This window comes from Arvicanthis niloticus, chromosome 7 (assembly GCF_011762505.2).
Source record: "Arvicanthis niloticus isolate mArvNil1 chromosome 7, mArvNil1.pat.X, whole genome shotgun sequence".
NCBI classification, from domain to species: domain Eukaryota; kingdom Metazoa; phylum Chordata; class Mammalia; order Rodentia; family Muridae; genus Arvicanthis; species Arvicanthis niloticus.
This window is the reverse complement of record NC_047664.1, coordinates 22,037,461-22,058,853: the sequence shown is the minus strand read 5'-3', so window position 1 is coordinate 22,058,853 and position 21,393 is coordinate 22,037,461. Positions and strand designations below refer to the sequence as shown.

General features: G+C 44.1%; 1 protein-coding gene across 9 annotated transcripts in view; it reads left to right on the top strand.

Moving 5' to 3' along the window:
* Window positions 1-20,795, top strand: part of Sertad2 (SERTA domain containing 2) — a 102,875-nt gene extending 82,080 nt beyond the window's left edge. For all 9 annotated transcript variants that reach the window (XM_034508693.2, XM_076938076.1, XM_076938077.1 and 6 more), the window contains one exon: window positions 15,459-20,795. In XM_034508693.2, the coding sequence (XP_034364584.1) occupies window positions 15,463-16,425 (963 nt within the window). In that variant the 5' untranslated portion in view covers window positions 15,459-15,462 and the 3' untranslated portion in view covers window positions 16,426-20,795. The remainder of the gene's footprint in view (window positions 1-15,458) is intronic.
* Window positions 20,796-21,393: the final 598 nt, after the last annotated feature.

The following is a 21,393-nucleotide window of genomic DNA, read 5'->3' as shown; positions in this document are numbered from 1 at the left end:
GTTCCGTGTCTGGGTTTGCATCCAACTTGCTATATTGTGTTTCGAGAGTTTCCCGGTGGTTTTGCGTTAAAACAGCTCTCTTCACCCTTTTCTTCTGTGTCCAAGTGAATTGATTTTGGATCCAAATGTATATTAAACTTAACGCCTTCCTGGTTTTTAAATTAGAAATCTACAAGTCATCTTGGTGGTAACCGCCTATGACGGGGCAGGGGGGGGCGGCGCTGAGGGGAGCCAGCTGTCCAGATGCATAGACTTTGTACCATTGACACTGGGCACCCTTCAGAGGACCGTTGCGTCGAGAGAAAGTACTGAATTGTTCATATTTTCTTAACTGTAAATTGTCTTAGCTTTAGCAGGAATTGTATCAGATCAATAGAGTTGAAAATTGAATGTTAAGTTTCGTAAAGCGACGAGACTGTTTTAGAATAACTTTTTGCTCTCATCTAGGTAGTTTCAGGAGTAGAAAGTCGGTTTTGCAGGCACTGAATTTCTGGAGAAGGGCAGTCAGCAGGGACAGACTCAGAAACAGCAGTTTTTTTCTTGAGTAGAATCGGTCAAACCCTAGCTGGCTTTCAGGGACAGTCAGTGTTTTCAAGCTTTTTTCTTGAAACATGCTTTTGATTTCCCAATATTTGTTAAGTAGTGTTCAGAACGTGGGGAAAGGAGCCTGGAGGTTGTAGTCACCAGTAGGATCGCCCAGGCCCTAACTGTTCAAATTTGCTTTTGTAAGTTTTGTTACTGACAGGAATGAGGTGGGCCAGGGCTCCACTTAACCCCTGGAAGGCGCCACACCAGAGAACTCTGGGCTCAGCCTGCTGGGTTAGTTGGTTACTTCACCTAGTGGCTACTTCAACCTAGCCCTTAAATATCACTGTATCCTGATTTGAGGGTGAAGATACTAAGATCCCAACTCTGGCATAAACAAGAATAATTGTGGATCCTTACTTTCCTGATAATTTTATTGAAAAATACGCAGGAGCCGGGTGGTGGTGGCGCACGCCTTTAATCCCAGCACTTGGGAGGCAGAGGCAGGCAGATTTCTGAGTTCGAGGCCAGCCTAGTCTACAGAGTGAGTTCCAGGACAGCCAGGGCTACACAGAGAAACCTTGTCTCAAAAAAAAAAAGAAAAAAGAAAAAAAAGAAAGAAAGAAAAGAAAAGAAAAATACACAGGGATGGCCTGGCTTGTGATGGCATACACTTAGAATCCTAGCACTAGTGAATCTGTAAGAAGAGTTCAAGACTAGCTTGGTCTACACAGTAAGTAAGTTCAGGGCCATCCAATGATTCTGTTCAGGTTAGCTTTAAAATACTGTCTTTCCCTTCCTAATTAAAATACGTTCAACTGTTATGGATGCTTCATGGACTTGGTAGCTTGCCTCTCCACCCAGGTCTGTTCCTTACTTTAGTTCAACAGGTAGGGAGGGGACTCATATTTTATAACAACCCACTGTGTGGCAGGAAGTGACCTAGGAATAGTTTTATTGTCATGCAAGTGTCACAGACTGGTAGGTAACAGCTACTCAGACCAGCTTCTGAGAAAAGAAGTGAGAAAAGAGTTTGACTCAGATGTAGAAACCCTTTCCACTCCCATTGCTGAGTTAGCCTGCATAACAGCTTTTTAAATTTAATTAAGGAACAGAAATACAAATTTACCCAGTTACTACAACTAAAGTATTAGTGGTGGACATAACAAACAAGCATAGTTTTTTTTGTCATTTAAATTTACCTGTGATGGCTGGGGGTGGGGGCATTTTAAACAGTACTCCCATGGTAAAGTAAAAGTTACATCACTCAGGAGTGTCCTTACTTAAAATATGCCACACTCTAGAAACTAAGAGTAGTAAAGCCACAACACTGTTACAGGTCTCTTTTGTTGTGCTTTCTTATTAAAGAACAATAGTAAAAGTGCAGGGCTTTGTTTGGATTTTGGAGACAGGGTTTCTGTGTAGCTCTAGCTGTTCTATAACGCACTCTGTAGACCAGGCTGGCCTGGAACTCAGAGATTGGCCTGCCTCTGCCTCCCATGTGCTGGGATTAAAGGCGTGTGCCACTACCGACCAGCCAAAGTATAAGTTTTAATTTTATTCATGGTTTCAAAATGAAGACCACTTAGCCAGACTTATTTATGAAAAATAGATAAGCCTGGTATTGAGAAGGGTGAAGTTTAGAATACTTAGAGAGTTTCCTAACTTAGCAGTTGTGGATGTTTTTGTTTATTGTCTTTGTATATTATGTAGAGTGAAAGCTCTAGGTGGTGGTGGTGGTGGTGGGTGTTCTGATTGTCTAGTCCAAAGGTCAGACCTATACTGAAGATACCAGAGGCCCAGCTTCAGTTTAAGTGAAACCGGCTTGTTGCTGCAAGCAGTGCCAGCCTTCACACACCTTCCTTTTAGATTTTTCTTTTTAAGTTTATTATATTTGGGCTGGGGGAGGAGATTCATGTGGCCTCAGAGGAGAACTTTGTGAAATCTGTTTCCCTGCCAGCTTTTACATGAGTTCTGGGGATTTAACTTGGCTCTCCATGCTTGAGTGGCAAGTACTGTTACCGTCTGAGCTATCTCTCAGGCCTCTTTTCTGACTAGAAACACACAGACACATGAAAGTTTACAAGTTCTGTGGCCGTTGCATGTGCACAAGTAATGCATTTTCTACCTGCACTCATAAGTACTCATCAAACATTTGGTAGAAACTTACAGACTGTGACTTCTGTTTAAAAAGTGTCTGATTATCTAATTTGATTTTAGTATTTTAGAAAGAAACAGCTGACCAAAGTTGAGTTGTTTTTTAAAGAAAAACAAAATGTTGTTTTAAATAGCCACTGTAGTTAGCATTAAAGGCAAACTTCTGTCCTGTACAAATACTGGGAAACCCTTATGAACAGAGTGGACCCCAGAGCATCCATCACTCATTGTGTGGGGCTGTGTCTTTCTCCATTAGCACTGCCTAGCAGTTCATTCTTTGTATGACTCTGTGAATGGCATATGTCAGCCTAAGAAGACGGCATTCCTATTCTGGGTAGTAAATAGACTCTTTGTTGTTCGTGCTCCCCCACCCCCAAAGATCAGGAGACAAAAACATGTTTGGCTCTCTAAAAATTTTCTTGGAAAATGTATAAATTATATTTCAAGATAAAAGCAGCATGATATCTTTTAAAATACATGATTTCTAATAGGACAGTCAATCCTCTGTTTGAAGTCAACTGAAAATCCTTGCTCTCATCCCAGGAAGCACCGTGGCTTTATAGATCTGTTGTAGAACTCTAAGTCACCTATGCTGCGTTAGCCCCGCTGCAGTCTTCAGTGAGAACGGAGTTGCTGGGCCTCTCACACCCTAGGTAGTCTTGTGGACTGAACTGTGGGGGCGGGGACTGGAGGGAGAGCGGAGGACAGAGCAGCAGCAGGCAGTGCAACTGCTATAGCCAGTCTGACTAGTTTAAGGTGCCCAAAGGCAGCTTTGTTTCTCCAGTGACTCTAGGTAGCAACAAATTTAAGTTCTTAAACTCATCCACATCTGCAATACTACTGTTGTCTCTCTGCAAAGAACAGGAGCTTTGCAGGTCTCCTAATTAATCTAAGCTTTTCTTTTTTACCTTTAAAACCCTTCATTAACGGACTGAGAAGAAGCCACCAAACTGCACTTTTTTCTTCTAAGGGAAAGGGGTTCTGACTCTAGGACATAGTGGTGTGATTACAGTGGGCTCTATAAACCTGGTGGCCACATGAAAGGCCCTCACTGCAGAGCGACCTTCCAGCCCTTTGCTCTCCTCTGCCTAACTGCTTATCATTCCAGCCCATGCGGCTCCTGAGCTTGGAGTAGACTGCCGGAGCACCCCACCCTATGTTGAGAAGCATTGCCCAAGATAGACGCTGAGAATCCAAAAGTCCCAAGGTCATCTCTGTACCAGAACAGGTTTTTGCATACAGTTGTAGCCACATGAATGACATGTTCAGGTGGTAGCTGTTTGACACTAACTAGCCCTTCAGATTCCTCTTCCTCTTTGAAAGGGACATTTTCAGCATCTTGTGCTTACACATGCCTTTGTTGTTGGATTTTTGCTTTCCTAGAAATCTATCTAGCAAAATTTGGGTACTCTGGCTTCAGCAGATTTGTTTACTCCTCTTCTGGTGAGACGTCTGATAAGCCTTTTTGAAGTTGTATGTGCCTCTCCCTCAATTCTGGGCACGCTAGGAAAGTGCTCTACTGCTAAGCTCCAGACAAACAATTGCAAAATTGTGATTTTTGTGATGCTGGGGATGGAACTCGGATCTTGCATAAGCTAGGTAAACGCAAAACAATTTTTGAAATACTGATTTAAAAAATTATTTTACTGTGACTAAAATATAAAATGAAGGGTATTTTACCTGGAAGTGATTCTTAGCTATGTGACAGTAGTTGATTTACAAATCCAAAGTGAGATTTCCCCTCTGCTTCTTGTAAAGTACCCAGAGGCAGGTGGGACAAATAGGTTGGGGATAGCTAGCTGGATGGACTTGAGGAAAGCCTTCCACAAGGGTCCTTCAAAGTGAGAGTAGAACTATTAAGTATTTTCTTCAGAAATAAATAATTACTATACTTAATAAGGTACTCTAACTATTTTTATTATATTTAACTAAATGGCTTTGCTTAAAATTCAGTAAATTATGAATATTTAAGGTCATTGGGGGAAATTTAAAATCTCAAAGCAGCCTAGAAAAATGGCTTTTGTATTTACAAAGTATTCACTACCCTTTAGTTTATATTTTCTTCCCCCTCCCCCCCATCCCTTATTTTTTTAAGACAGGGTCTGTCTGTGTTAAACAATCCTGGCTGTCTCCTTTTGTAGACCAGGCTGGCCTCAGACTCACAGAGATCCTCCTGCCTCTGCCTCTGCCTCCAGAGTGCTAGGCTTAAAGGTGTGCACCACCACCACCACCCAGCTTATTTTCATTACCTTTTTCTTCAGAGTGAACTATTCAAGTATATGATACAAAATTTAAGTTGTCTTTGTAAAAGCTTACCAGCCTAATTCTTTCATTTTTGAGTGATTTTATTTTACATGTGTGGGTGTTTTGCCTCTGTTCGTACACACCACCTGTGTACCCGGTACCCAAAGAGGCCAGAAGATGATGTTAGATGTTAGACCCCCTGGAACTGGAGTCACAGATCATGGTGAGCCACCTTGTGGGTACTGGGAATCAAACCTAGGGCCTTTGGAAGAGCAACCAGTGTTCTTAACCATGGAAGCGTCTCTCTAGCCCCTATCTACCTAATTTGTAAAGGCAATTACAATAAATATTCTGAATATGTAGGTTACTTACATGGGCCTCAAATTCACCATCCATTCTCCCAACTTAATGTTTTAACTCTTAAGAAACACTTCCACAAAAATATCTCTTGAAGTTACATCCTTAGGTTCTATTCTTCAGTTTTATTTAGTGATAAACTAGTTAGCTATCATGGAAAGCAACCTTTAACTAAATGTTTTCACTAAAATTGAGTTTTATTTTTCACTGAATTGGCCTTAAAGTTACTGTGTTGGTGTGGCTGTTGTATATACCTGTTCTTTTATTTTCCCTTGACATTGTTTATTAAGGATCACTTATGTGAGGGAAAAACAAGATATCTTTGGGGAAAAGATGCTACAAGAGGATTGAAACTAGAATCCCATCTAAGCAATTATAAATACAGGAGAAAAAAATATTTTCATTATGCCCGGGAATGGGGAGGGTGCAAAGTTGGATGAACTTCCCTGGCACGAAATCCCCTGGAGAAAAGTCAAAGCTGAAGATTCCTTAATGCTAATGAGACTTTAGACTCAGGATGCTGAAAATATACCCTGGACACCAAATGATTATAAAGCATCATCATAATGCAAATAATTATAATATATATGTTTCTAATTACTGGTTTTCAAATAGCAAAAAGACAACTAGTTCATATTTTAGAAGCATTATTATTGAACAAACATCATATAACCTGAGCTAGTAATCTGACCAGAGAGAATCCCAACTGTTACAAAGTAACTTGCTTCATTGTATCCCTGAGGTTAAAACTGCATTAGTTTTACAGTTAAATGACTTCTCCTCCATGTTCCTGATGAAGGATTTTCTCCAATAACTGCCTGAAGCATTGTTCAATGTGGAAGTAATTTGGTGTTATTAAGATGCAATTGGATTATTGAAAGTGACTATACTAGTACAATTCTTCGTTGTAAATGTGGAAGGCTGGTTGTGTGGTTGGAAGTCAACCTCAGAACCCCACTGGAGATCTGAACTGTTGCCTCCTCTGAGTCCACATTTCATGACTAGGATTCGTGCTTGGTTTTGTGTGTGTGTTCTTAGTTCAGTAATCCTCCAAGGATCTTAAACCTGGTTTTTGAAGCACTGATATTACTTATATACAAGCAATAAAAGGTTGTACCTACCATAGCATAATATAATTTAGTTTGGGCTTGGTAAGGCATCTAGCATTCAGCTTTGCCGTGTGAACACCTGAATGGGAGATGGTATTTGAAAATGTAAATGCTTTGAGAACTCTGTAGGTAGGAACTGACATGGAGTTGAAAGATGCCTTGCTGCTCTGTGGCGCCCCCTTGTGGCAGATGTGGTTCTATCTTCCAGTGTTTATCGGATTCAGTTTGCATTAGGCATGCTTGTTTACATAAAACACTGATTCATGTGTGTAAACATGCTTATAGAGTTAGTGTAATTCTCATGTAAGGAATTTTCTGCGCTTATTTGATTTTTTTTTAACTTGTAGAGTTTTTTTTTTTTTTTTTAAATATATAGTGATGTATTGTTTAACTTTTATGGAAAATTCCAGACAGACTCAGAAGTCAAAGTGCAGTGCAGTGCCCTGTGCTCATCACCCAGCTTTAAAGGAACCAACATTCTGTTGACTTTGTTTCCTCTACATGACCATTCTGGTGTTGTTTCTGAGTATTTTCAAGCCAAATTGAGGCCTCAAATCATGTTGTATCTGTGAAACTGTAAGTTCAGACGTTGCCTTTGTCTGGGGTGAAATAGAGGACTTAGCAGTTCCATCCTTAGCCTTAGAAGATGGCTGGCATTGTCCTCAACTCATTAGGGTTGGCGTTGCAACCTAATATTTCCAGGGGACAGAAAAACAGCGAGTTAGGGTATTAGAAACACATTCCACTGCTGACATGTTTTAAGTCATTTTTGCTTTCTAGATTTTTACCATACTTATTCTTCCCAGCTCTCTTCTTTATTCTAAAGAAACATTCACTTCTAGAATCTGACTCTTGTTTACTCAGTGAAACTGGTTATCACCTGTTAAAATGCCATTTGTTTTCACGTGAAAAGACTATAAACCAGCATTAGAAATGGTAGCCAATTTAGCTGATAGTGAGAACCCTAAGAGGAAAGATAAAATATGTTAAAATGTAGACATTAGAAAACAACCCCACATGGTAAAAGTAGTGTAAGTATGCACAGAGCCTGGTGTCCTGGCCACTTCAACTTGTATCCTGGCCTATGGTGGCCTCAGGAGGGCTGGGAGCTTGCAGCTGGCTGGGTGGGCAGGATTGGCCTGCGGGACTGAGGGCCTGGCGCAGTGGAGCCACGGATGGGTGTCAGGTTACAGCAGCCTGAGTGAGCACGGGGGACTGCCTGATCTAGCGAGTGGCTTTATAATTACTGTACTGATTTGTTAGGGAGGCTTTGTCTTACTTACCAATTAGCATGGATGTTACTGCAGAGACCTCTGAAACCCTGGGTAGGCTTTAGTTTAAAAATAAGATCTTCCGGATCCCGACGGCCTCGCTAGCATGGGTGCAAAGGGGTGGGAGTACTGTTGTCTTTCCCTGTCTGTAAGTGGCAGAGCCCTGTTGGACTGTTGCTCCCCTGGGCCAAGGCTGTCACTGGTGTCTGAAGATTGCCTGATGCCAACCCCCCACCACCACCATCATGTACTCTTTTGCCTGGCTGCAGCCCAGGACCTGTAGGCTGCTCTGTTTCTTGTAGCTTCCCTTATGATCCTGCCAGTATCCCTGACCACCACTTCCCTAGCTCTTTCTGTTCTGGCTCTTTGTTGGGCCTTGAGGGGAAGCTAGGTGTTAAAAGCTTAGCTATGAGCAGGTTTGTAGTATGGTGTGTTCTTGCGGGTGTGGCATGTTTAGTGTAGAAAGCTATCTAAGCCAGTGTGGTTTCCCATTGACACAGGATGGGGTTTCTCCTCACTGCCATAATGCAGGGACAGAAGCTTACCTCAAAAGTAGGATACCAAAGGTTCCTAAAGACAGGAACCAAGAAAAATCCCATTTCAGAAACTGCTCCCTCAAGGTTCCTAGCCCTACATTAGCGCTGTTGATAAAGTGGAACTGGGGGTGTGGGGGGGGGAGGGGGAGGGTCTTGTTCTCATTAATAAAGAATGTGAGAATGAGTTCCTCGAAGCCCTGGGACACTTACCAGAGTTTAAAAGAAAACCCCCAGGGTGGAAAATCTGTAAAAGTCGGCAGCTACCCACAGGAGAGGAAAGGAGAGAAGGGACAAAGCCTGGGGTAGACATCAGACACACTGAGAGAGCTAGGAGCAGAGCCACGAGGCAGGGAGGAAGGCATTAGAAAGAAAGAGGAAGCCCAGAGTATCAGACAAGAGCATCCTTAGGTTCTGACCAGCATCTGAGAGAGAAAGAGGAAGAGTGCCTTTGTGACTTGGGCCTCAGAAATGGTGGCAGACCCAGTGACCTCATGGTGGCTAGGACGGACTAGGCTGAGGGCTAGAGTGACAAAGAAGAGTACAGTATCTCATTAAAAGAAAAAATAGTCTTCTACCTATCTTTTTGGCTGTTTGTTTGAGACAGGATCTCACCATGTAGTTAACCCTGGCCAGCTAGGAACCAGGCTGGCCTTGAACTCATAGAAATTTGCCTGCCCAGTGCTAGGATTAAAAGTGTGAACTGACTTTCTTAGAGGTGGTCCCAGGACCAGGTGATTGGCTAGGCACAATTGGAGTGATAGGTCTCTTTCAGCTGGAGGTCGCATTCACTTGCCAGAAGGAGTTTTCCCTTATTGGGCCTTCACTGCCACTCCCAGTTCATCTCTGAACCTGAATTCTACCTCATAGTTGACTTAGTTAGGAGAATGCTCCCCCCACCCCTGCCACTCTGGAGGGAAACTGTTCCAAGTCAAGAGCAGCACAGGTGCAGATGAGAAATCTCTGGTGTTCTTTTGGGAGCCTTCTCTTCCCTCTTGGCTCCTTTTTTTCTTCAAAAGTAGTAAATTGGGGTAGGGGTAGGTGGAGAGATAGCTCAGAGGTTAGGAGCATTCTCTCCCAAAGGACCTGGGTTCAGTTCCTAGCACCCACATGATGGCTTACAACCATCCATAATTCTAGTTCCAAGGAATCTGAAGTTCTCTTCTGGGTGTCCCTGGGGACCTGGCAGGCACATGGTACACAGATACATGCAGGCAAAATACCCATAAAAATAATAAAAAGTAGTAAATTGTTGTAGAAGGTGGGGTCATCATTGCCCGTGGTCTCTTAGCAGCCTGTGGTCACACCAGTTGCCATATTGGACTTGTACAGAGAAATAAGGGGTATCTTAGAGTATGTGGCCATTCCCTCAAGAGCTACATGCCCCTCCTATAACTTCTTTGGTCCACCTGAGGACCTCACAGATTGGGTTGGTACTGTAATTGACTTTTAAAAAAGCATGTGTTGGGACTGGAGAGATGGTTCTGGGGTTAAAAGTTCTAGTTTTCTTCCAAAGAACCTGGATTTGGTGACCTCCACTTTGAGCTACTTGTACAGCTGAGGTGGTAGAATCCTTGAGTCCAGGTTTTCAAGACTAACCTGGACAGCATAGTAGATGCCATTTCTTTTTTTCTTTTTTTTTTTTTTTTTTTTTCCCTTTGGTTTTTCAAGACAGGGTTTCTCTGTGTATCCCTGGCTGTCCTGGAACTCACTCTGTAGACCAGGCTGGCCTCGAACTCAGAAATCCGCCTGCCTCTGCCTCCCAAGTGCTGGGATTAAAGGCGAGCACCACCACCGCCCGGCTGTAGATGCCATTTCTTAAAGCAGGAAATAGATCACTTGTCAGTTGTCGTCATAAAGTGCTACTTACTGGTTTTTTGTTTTTGTTTTTGTTTGGGTTTTTTTTCCCCCTCCTGGATTAGAAACAAAAAAATGGGGGGGGGGCTTCATTGTCAAGACAGTGGATAGCAGTGTGCTCAGGCTTAGTGTAAGATGTTCTGACAAAGACCACAGGAAATCCTGGTTCTGAGATCCTCTGTCTAGCATCCCCTGGAAACTTCAGAAATACAAGTTCCTAGAGCCCAGCATCTCTGCTTGAACAGGCCCATAGCTAAGGCTAGTCCTTACCTAAGTGGGAGAGTGGGGTCAATATGAGGGCTCACAGGTGGTGTCTCCAGGCTAGAGCTCTCTCACCCTCTCCTACCCTCTAGTCAGGACCACATCCATGCATGCATAGAGCTCTCTTCCCTGCTAGCTTCACATTTCCCTGCTAGCCACTCTGTGTCTCTTCATTTGTTCCACTTACTGTTCATTTATTGAGGACCATTTTGGTGTCAGGGAGGGTCCTTAAAGGAAGAGTACTGAGGTGAACAAGACAGTTTTGTGCCTTTAGGGGCCTTATGGTATGAAAGTAGTTGGCAGACATGCAAACAGGGCTGCCAAGCCTGGTCTCTGCTGGTCACTCAGTCCTTACATTTCCTGAGTTGTGAGTTACTCAGGACCTGGAATGGTGGAACCGTGGGCAACAGGTAAAAGTTATTGAACTCTCTGGAATCTAGACCTTTGTCTTTCGAGGAAACTTGTACTGACACTTGTTACTTTGGGGCATCAGGCTAAATAAAATATAGTCCTTTTTCTGTTGTTGTTGTCGTCATCATCATCGTCTAGAGCCACCTGCTTCTGCCTCCCTGGTGCTGGGATTAAACAGAATGTAATTTTGAGGCCTTAGGGTCCTTTCCTGATGAGAAACTGCAAACTGGAGGCAATGTCTGGCACACACGGGGTTGTTTTATTTGTGTTTGTGCGTGTTTAGATTTTCGTTTTTAGATTTTAGTTTGCTGCAGTCAGTATTGGTTGGATCAGGTTTGGAGAGTACTGACTAGGTTGGGGGCCTCATAGCTCAGTGTCGTCTGGGCATGTGCCTAGCTTGAGTGAGGCTGAGCTTGAACCTAGGCCTCAATTTGAGTTCAGAATGTCAGGATTTTGTTCCTAACAATTTGGAAGAGGCCATATTTGATCTCAGACCTTATAGTAAGAGTTCAATAGAAAAGCAGTTGTTGGTAGTTTTTAGGCTTGGGTAACAGGAGAGGAAAGGAAGGATCCATGCACCTGATTTCTCTGTGTGAGGTGTGTCTAGCCCAGCCCTGAGTCCTGGGAATCTCTTTGGTTTTTTGTCTGGATAGAAGATTTGGTTCTTGGAAAGCTGAGGAGGAGTGTAAGGAAGCACCAAGCCCAGGTAGCCCAGGAAGCAAGCTGGTATCCAGTGCTTTATTAGAAGGCTCTGACTCTGGAGCCCTTCCACTCCAGAGAGTAACCTTCACAGGAATCCCTTAATGAGCTCCTGATACTGCTTGTGCAGTCTGCCCTCCTTTGAGGCCTTTGGAAAGGTCACATGCCTCTCTGACAGCCCTTAAAGAGCATTGTTATTTTTTTCAGAGTGTCCGAGGAGAAAGGCTTCCGAGGAGCTGGCCACCCTGACCCAGTCGGGCCTGAGCCAGGCTCAAAGCAACCAGAAGGGGCCACGCGCCTGGCTGTTTGCTGTTGGGTTTTTGAAGGCATGCCTTGTCTTTGTTTTAATGTCTTGCTTATGGAGATAGGGTTATACAAATCTCTCTGAGTGAGAGGTGCTGCCCATCTCTCTGTGGAGCTGAAGGTCCTCTGAGCAGGCGAATGGCAGTGCTGCTACCTTTGGCATTCTGCACTTTGGTTTTATTGCACTTGTATTTATCTATATGACTTAGCTAGATTGTGTGCATTTGGCAGTTTCATTGAGTGCATGGAGCCAATTTTGTTTGCTTCAATACAAAAAAAAAAAAAAAAAATGAAAGTAAGCCTGTTTTGAGACATACTCCATCAGAGGTCCTTATTTATACACTTGAAAAACACCCAATAGAGCATGCAGCTCTAACCAGATGGATCGTTCTGATTGAAGTTAGGTGGTGCTCATGTTGAAGTCTGAAATTCTCTCCACAGATGCCGTCAGCTGTTGGAATTCTGCTGAATGCCAGAGAGATGTGTGTCACCATGGAAGTGCTAGGGACTGAAATCTGGGTCTCAGCAATAGCAAGTGCTCTTAACCCTGAGTCATCTCTCCAGCCTCTAGGTGTGACTGCTATGGAAGTAGCAATTATTTCTAAAGAAATATGTTATTAGGCCAACAAGATGGCTCAGGAGTGCTTGCTGAGAGCCTTAATGTCTCACTGACTGATGGTGGAAGGACAGAACTAACTGTATCAAGTTGCCCCCTGACCTTCCATATGTACATGTGCACACACACACACACACACACACACACACACACACGCACACACATACACAAAACTAGCTCAGGGTCTCTCCAAGGAGCCCTGGCTGTCCTGGAACGCACATATCTGCCAACTTCTGACTTGCTGAGTGCTGAGATCAAAGGCTTGTACCACTTTGCCCAGCGTAACAAATTAATTTAAAAGAATTTTCAAAAGAAGTGTGTTACTGAAAAAATACTATGGTAGTACATCTCAGTAACCCAGCTGCTTAGGAAGCAAGGGAACGCAAATTGCTTGGGTCTAGGTTAGACCAGTCAGTCAGCAGAGATCTCATTTTTAAAAATGTGGAGGGGAGGAAAGGGGGAGAAAGTGCAGAAAGGACCATTTTATTCTGGTAACAAGTCTTTACTCAGTTTTATATTAATGCTTAGAAGTCTATACTCTGGTACCAAAGTTATTTTACTATAGAGAATCACTAAAAGTGCCAAGTGGCAATAAGTTTCTGGTTTGATTTTAGCTGTATTTCAGTGTTTCTTAAACTTCTGTGGATGGGCCCTCTTGATATCTTCTCCCTACCTAGTCCTTTGTGAATTTGCCTGGTTGGGGGGGTGGGGGGGGGTCCAGATCCAAAGACCTGACGGACAGGGCAGGAGAGGAGGGGGCAGACCCACAGACCTAAGGTGTGTGTGGGGGGGGGGGGGTTAGATCTGCAGACCTGAGACCTGATGGGGCTCAAATCCGCAGATCTCATAGGGGAGTGGGCCAGACTCACAGACCTGATGGGCACTTTGCTGTAAACCTAGAGTCTTTATTCACCTCATCTGAATGAGCACCAGTTCACTTGCCAGCCCCACCTGTGGACCATGGTGTGAGAACTGCTGGCCTAGGGTGTGCGGTGTGCATGTGTGCACTTACACATTTAAGTGGCCTGATCATAGGATGGCATAACATAGATCAGATAACATTATGTGTACATTAAATGCACTTACAAGCTCTTCAGGCAAAGTAACATTTTTTTTTTCCCTGAGAGTATAAATGCTCAAATTGTAAACAAATACACATAAAATTGGGAATGCAGTTACTTGCTTCAAAATTAAGTTGTCTAATGATGTATTGTGATGCTTGTGATGTACTGTATTTTGCAGAGTAAAATAAAACTACCTCTTCTTTGGTTTGTCAAGTTTAAACAAATATAGGTACCGCCATCAGGAAATGTCTGGTGCTAAGTAGGCATAAAGTGGGGCCCACTAAGAAGTAGGAACTCTGAGAGGCGAAAGAGACGCTCATTGTTCTTAGACCCTCCTTGTCTCACAGAACAGTTGTGTTGATTATGGGACTGGTCTTTGGTCCTAACGATGATACCCATCTTGTTGATGCTTACGAAATGAAGGGAAATGGTTTCGTCCAAGTAATTCCACATTCTTTATAAGCACTAACAGATCTCAAACAGAGACTGGCATGGATAGGCTGCAGCTGTCTTCATTTCTCCCATCACAATCAGACATCCTTTATGGGATCCTGTGTTAGACTCTGGCCTCCTATATGTCTGCTTTGTGGGATGGACAACATGGCTCTCCTTTAAACAGAGTGTTAAGAAACTTCTGTGAAGTGTATACATTGTGTTGGCCTTCCTTTAGGATTAGATTTGAAATTCAAAAGGATTGTGAAACAAAGGAGGGAGTTTGTATGGTCTGGCAGAGTACCTGAGATTCTGGAGATGTGGAGTGAGCGCTAGTGAGGGGCGGTACTGTAAGGAACAAGATTGCCCAGCACCTTTGGAGAGGGCTCACAGGAGTCTAGGGTGAGTGCTGCAGACAGGGCTGAGCAGTGGGCCTGGCTTACTGAGAACCACACAGGTCGATAAGAAAGCTTTCCTGACTGAGTGGTTAGACAGCAGGCTAACCTGGTTGGGCGTGGTGGTGAGTGATTGTAAAGTCAACACCTGGTAGGTTCCAATGAAGAAGAGGGGTTGAATGCAGGCCTCAGGCTGCCTTCCTGCTTGAGTTCCTCCTGGATCCGCCCAAAGATTCATATTGAAAGCCTGCCTGGAAATGTTTTTTTTTTTTTTTTTTTAAAAAGAGACAGAGGCTGTTCCTGAGAGCTATTTCATAACAGAAGTTCTAAAACAGGGCAACAGTGACTGGAGACTAGGAAGGATTGCCATCCTGAAAGAGACCTTCAGACAGACGGCAGCTCTCACAAGGGATCTAGTCTTAGCCCTCATCAGATTTCTCAGGGTCTGGGATAGAGAGTCCCTTATATCTTTCAAATACCCATGTATCTCTGAGGTCACAGTAGGTGTTTGTTATGACATGTGTCCAGTGCCTGAGTAGCAAGGTTACAATCAGAGCAGGTTCCTTTAATCTTGAAGCAGTTTATCCAATCACAGCCGTGGCTGGGAAAGGAAGCCAAGCAGAGACCCAGGCCGGGAACCGTGCATTCTTGGCCTTGAGTGAAAGGCAGTGGCAGCTCAGTCTCCGTGGTCACACCAGACAGGCAGGAAGGCTTTGTGCACGTGAGGAAGGAAGAAACATTGAGAGTACACAGGATTCTACCAGAATCGTGTGTATTCTCCTTCTCTTACTTGAGTTGTGTTCAAGCTGTAATTTATAACACCTCTGTCTGTTGAGGTCATGCATTGTATGTTCTTAAGTTTTAAAAATAAACCCATTTGGGGGAGGGAAATTGAACCTGTGTGATAATGTTAGGTATGTGAACGCAAGCACATGAGCTGAGAAAGTAAAAACCATGGTTTCCATGGTAACTCCTAACTTCTCCGAGTTGTGTTGTACACATTACTCACACAGTCCATTGGCCAGGATTACCTAGTGATAAAAATGCTCTGCAGGCATGCAAGGGTGGATGTTGTGCTTCTCTGTGGACAGGGTCTTCCCAACCAACCCCACCTGCTCCTCTGGGCAGGAAACTAACTACACAGATGAGACCTAAGTCAGCGTCTTCATGGTGGAAATTAGCCTTCCTGTGATTCATGCTACTTTGTGTCTTTCTCCTCTGTAGATATATGTTGGGTAAAGGAGGAAAACGGAAGTTTGATGAGCATGAAGATGGGCTGGAAGGCAAAATCATGTCCCCCTCCGACGGTCCATCCAGGGCGTCTTACACCTTACAGCGCCAGACTATCTTCAACATTTCCCTTATGAAACTGTATAACCACAGGCCGCTGACAGAGCCCAGCTTGCAGAAGACTGTCTTAATTAACAACATGTTGAGGCGGATCCAGGAGGAACTCAAGCAGGAAGGCAGCCTGAGGCCTGCTTTCAACCCCTCTTCCCAGCCCAGCGACTCACTGAGCGACAGCTACCGGGAGGCCCCACCTGCCTTCACCCACCTGGCCTCACCTCCTGCTCACCCCTGCGACCTAGGAAGCACTACACCCTTGGAGGCCTGCCTCACCCCTGCCTCCCTGCTCGAGGACGACGATGACACTTTTTGCACTTTGCAGGCCGTGCACCCTGCAGCTCCCTCCAGACTCTCTTCTCCAGCCCTTCCAGCAGAGAAGGACAGCTTCTCCTCCGCCTTGGACGACATCGAAGAGCTCTGTCCCACATCTACCTCCACAGCGGCTGCCGACGCAGCAGTAACAGCAGCAGCAGCCCCTGAGGGCTCAAAAGGAACCTCCAGTGAGTCTAGTGTCCAGAAACCTGAGGGCCCCCAGGAAGGCCGCACAGATGACTCAAGATTCATGGACTCTCTGCCTGGAAATTTTGAAATAACAACGTCCACGGGTTTCCTGACAGACTTGACCCTGGATGACATCTTGTTTGCTGACATTGATACATCCATGTACGATTTTGACCCCTGCACATCTGCATCAGGGACAGCCTCAAAGATGGCGCCTGTGTCAGCTGATGACCTCCTCAAGACCCTGGCTCCCTACAGCAATCAGCCTGTTGCCCCAAGTCAGCCTTTCAAAATGGATCTCACAGAGCTGGACCACATCATGGAGGTACTTGTTGGCTCCTGAGACCTGGAGCCCCGTGACTGTGTCCAGCCAGGCCCTGCACCTGGGGACCCCATGACTGCGCCCAGCCAGGCCCTGCACCCTTTCAGTCCCGACAGTTTCTCCGCACTGTGCATGGACCCTTGCTTGCCTTTTTCAGAGAAAAAGAAAATTTTACAAAAGGATCACACTAGTATTTTCTTCAAGCAGAGTTGGAGTGCCTTCATTCGAGTATGACCACTTTAACACACTCTTCTGAGTGGGTTCCTCAGAGACCTGCTGTCCTGGCGTAGGAGAGAAGACGTTTGAAGACTGTGTTGTTAATGTTGAAAGGTGAACATGAACAGTTCAAGTGAAGCACAAGGATTAAGTTGGAAAAGCTGTAAATTGCATGTGCATATTTGTCTATTTTTTCTATAAGTTTTATTGCAAGAGGTTAAAAAAAGAATATATATCTATATTATTTGGATAATCTCAGTACCTTTTCTGGCGGGCGTTTTGCCCTGTGTAAGTTGACTTGGCACTTCAGCCTTTTTAGAGGCATTAACTACTCGTAAGTGTTGCATTTACATGGCTGTTTAGAAAACTGCTGCCCAAATTTATTTTATATTTTTGTACAGATTCTGCAGTTTATGATATTGTTTTTCTAAAAACAAATGCTGTTTATACATATGAAATAGCTATTTTGATAGGATTTGCTCACATAGTTCCTGCAAACGTGAGATGTACAAGTTGCACTTGTACTTTTATAGACTCGTAATGTTTTATATGTGTATGGTGCAAGAGAGAATCGGATCACGTCAATCTACAGTTGATGTCCCCAATGCAAATACACACAGCGCTTTAATAAAGGGCCAGGTGATCTGACACCCACATTTCACAAGCACCAGCCCCTGGCACGGTCACCTGCCAGCACTGTGACTTCCAAAGCCAGAGCCCTTTCTGCTCATCAAACTTGCATTAAGCAGTTGGCTGGGAGATAGTTGTGTATCTGGGGTAGGGGCAGAGTTCATGGGACTGCTCCTTAGCTCCCTCTTTTGAGCAGAGGCTGCATCATCTCATTTAAGAGTGGATTCATAGCAGGGTGTGGGACACACCCCTGTAATTCCAGCAGTTGGCAGGCAGGGGCAGGTGGATTTTTGTGAGTTCCAGTCCAACCAGAACTATACAGTGAGAACCCTGTCTCAAGGTGATGGTGGTGGGGGGTGGGGAGCAGGGGGATTAAAAAACAAAAAACAAAAAAAAAAAAAAACAACAAAAAAACAACTGTATTTATGCCAAGTTGCTGTTTGAATTGTTTTTATTTTAATTTTTTAAAATGAAAACCCAAGTCTTTTCCCTTTGGCGTAGCTTTTATGATGAGACCACAATTTTACACAACAAAATTTTACAACAAGCAACTGACCTCTTGATGGAGGTGAAGCCCTACTTTAGTACTCAGGGCTCATAAAGAAGAAAGTCTCCCCAGAAGGCATCCATCATGTTGCTGAGCCGACTCTCCGTGTCCATTCCCTGGAGCTTTTGTTCCCTCTGTTGCTAAGAGCTGCAAATGGCATCTTTCTGATGAGCGCGGCGCAGTGAGCTAGCTCTGCGCACCTCTGCCAGCCGGAACGCGCTCTCCTGACATCTGTGACTAGAGCCACGGTCCACCACCTTATGTCATGGTGTCTGATCTGGTTGCTTTCTTTAATTAACTGCTAATTTAACTACACTTTACAAAGCTGTTATTCCCAAATACATAGACAGGAATTTCTATGCATGTTTCTAGCCCTTCCCTGTGTGCTGGCCCCTCAGGCAGCTCTTCATGTAGTGATTACCCCACGAGTGCACCCGTGAGATGCAATCATTTGTTTGAGTGTATCATGCCTGTTGCTGAAGCTGCCTTTCTGTTCCATGGCTCTTTCTTGCAGTGGTACTTGAGCTGTTGAGTGCAGGTTACATCCTATATTGTTATGCAGATGGCTTCTTTAGAAATAACTTTTATATTTATTTAAAAAAACTTAAATTATGGGATTTTGTTTTTGTTGTCTTTGTTGGTCATTTGTCAATATACAGTCACCAACCAATTCTGCTCACTTCTTGCCATGGATAAAATGGGTCTTTCTGGCCAATTAAAAAGATAAATTTTACAAATGGCACTTTAAACAAGCCATAGATAGTTTTATTTTTATAATGTACATGGCAAGCAAATGCATTTGTGATGAAGGAACTGCTCATCCAAGGAAAAGATTTGTGGATGGTGTGATTAATATCTTTTTACACTCTGATTTACCTTTTCCTCACTCAAATGTGTCTGACAGGCTGATTATCAGCTCTGGAGCAGCAAGAAGCTGATCCAGCTGTTCTCCCACAAACACCCTCCACAGCCTCTCACCGAGTGCTACACACGTCTGTTTCCTTTCATGTAGGACCAGGGACCATATGTAAGGTGAGGGTTGTCGTACATGCTTCCAAGTGTCATTGTGCCTGTCCAGTTTAAGAACTTTTCTTTCTTGTAGAGAGCAGGTCTGCCCATACCCTGTGTGTTTTAGAACTGGAGGATCCTGTGAACTGGCCACATGCCACACACATCTGCATACATGTGCATATACAGTAGTGTTGATTATTCCCAGCAAAAATGGCACAAAACAGTTGATTGCCATTGTCAAAAACTGATTTACAGTAACTTAGAATAACTGTACTTTTGTTGGATTAGCAAATCGTGTGTTTAAACAGTCCCATATGTTGGGCAACAGTTCAAATAAGCACAGAGAAGCATTGCCCAAACTTGGTTCTCTAACTCTAGTGCATTTGTAAGGCTGGGCTTCAAAAGCAAAACACCCACCCCCAACACCGGCAGGCGAAGTGCTAATTCTTGAAACATGCATGGGAAGCTAAGGCCCCATTTTCAGGAAGAGCAAGCCCACCAAGAATTAAGACTGTCTTTGTGACCTACCTATCTAAAGCTGTATCCCAACAGGGAAGAGGTGGCGCCAGACTGAGATCTCCCAGTCCCAATTTGAGTAGGGGAATGTGCTTCCAGATGCTTCCTGGCAGTAGTGTCTCACCTCCACAAAGACAGTCTTGTGGCATCCAGAGCCAGGCAGACAGCCTGGGGTGCCTCGGCCTGAAGAACTTGTTGACAATGACGTGCAATGACGTGACAAGGAGAGAGCAGAATCCTGAGAGACATAAAGGGATACTTTTCCCCATAAGTTATTTATTCCTTTTTTTTTTTTTTAATCTGTGTAAATATATTTATTTTACTGTGGCACTCTAATGACATCTGGGTGGTATGGTGCGGAATGTATTTCTTGTAGGAGTGTAGATCTGTATGTATTAAAAGGGAGAGCCAAGTCAGCCTCTACCTGTCTCTTCATCAGATACACAGTCCACATTCATTTTTAACTCTCATCTCCAATATGGGTCTATTTAAAATATGCAAAAAGGTGTGGATGAGGAATGTTTTAATACCTCCAAATTTTTAAGAAAATCAAGCATAAAAGGGTTGATAATTTTTTAAAGTTTTCTTAGTAGCACTTTCTCTTGATGACGGAAGGGCAACACACAGGCACCCACCTTCATACCAAAGGGTGAGAAATGGCCACAGCCTCCCACACCGCTCCAGTGTCTTTAGCAATTGAGCTTTCTATCGCCATAGCCCCAACCATCCTGAGGTCAATCAAGGAAAACTTCTTACCGACGTAAGCTCCAAAGAGCCAGAGTATCAACTTACGGATCATTTTTAAAGCCTAAATTTCTTACCACCTTTGCAGTAAACAATGAATTATGAACACTGCAAGGGTAGCCTTCTTAAATGACAGACACAAAGACTGCTTGTGCAGCGATCGCTCCTCTACTCTGTGAAATGTCTTAATTGTGAAACCTTGCTCTTACAAATTGAACCTTTTTACATTTCTGAAAATAGCAGAAAGAACATATTTGACTTGTCCTAGCTGTAAGTGGTTGGTTCTTGTTGCTGCCCGGTACCTGGATGCCAGCGGGGTGCGCATCCGCCCGTGTGCGACTTGTCTCCAGTGCTTCCAAGGATGACTCTACATGGCTCTTGGCCAGGATCAAACGCTCTTGCAGACAAAGCCAGTATAGATTTTGGACTTCTTTTGGGGAATTTGGGAGAGAAGATTAGTCCACATGTACAGCTAAAGTGTTGAAGGTGTACATGGGGACGTGTTGGTGCGTGGATTTTTAAGGAAGGAGGTGTGACCTTTCCCCACAGACCTGAGAGCTGTGCCTTTTCTATGCAATATTACAGACATCACATCAGAACCCAGAGGGCTGTGTTCAATGTAGATTCATTCAGGCTGTATTCTAAACAATTGGACAGATTAAATGTACATGGAAATGAGCAGTCTTTTGTAGTTTTATATTATACAATAAACAGTTAAAAGACGAAACATGTTCACAGTTTTCTTCTGACTAGAGTACCGCCAGTACTTAATGTGACTTGTCCCATTAAAGCGTGTGCAGTATCCTGTGCCCATGCTAGTCCTTGGGTCTCCCGAACCTCTTAGTCTCTGGAACCACCATCCTCTCCCGCTGCTCCCGGCCTTCTCCAGCCCTTCTTGGCTTCCTTTTACTTCTCTGACCCAGCTTTCTCCAGACATTGTTTTTTTTTTTACCAGGACTTTCCCAGAGCTTTTACTACTTACTAACCTGAGATGACACCCCACTCAAAACTGTGGTAGCCCCTGCCTCTTCCAGCCGTTGGGCTTTAGTTGAAATTCTAGGGCTACCACACTTTATTGTCCAATAGCATTGTGCCTCTCCATTGGCCATTCTCTGTGGGACCTGGCCTTCTCCAGTTGGAAACTTGGCCTGCTCAGGTTTAGCTCAGCTGCCATACAGTAAGCCTGTTCCTCAGTTTAGCCTCTTTGTCCTCTGACACCTTCCTGTCTCCACATCTCTGACCCATACTCTCCTCCTCACCTGCTGCTGGTATCAGTGTCACCAACCTTGTCCTCATGGCTTCAGTAACCATGTGTTAGTGCCAGT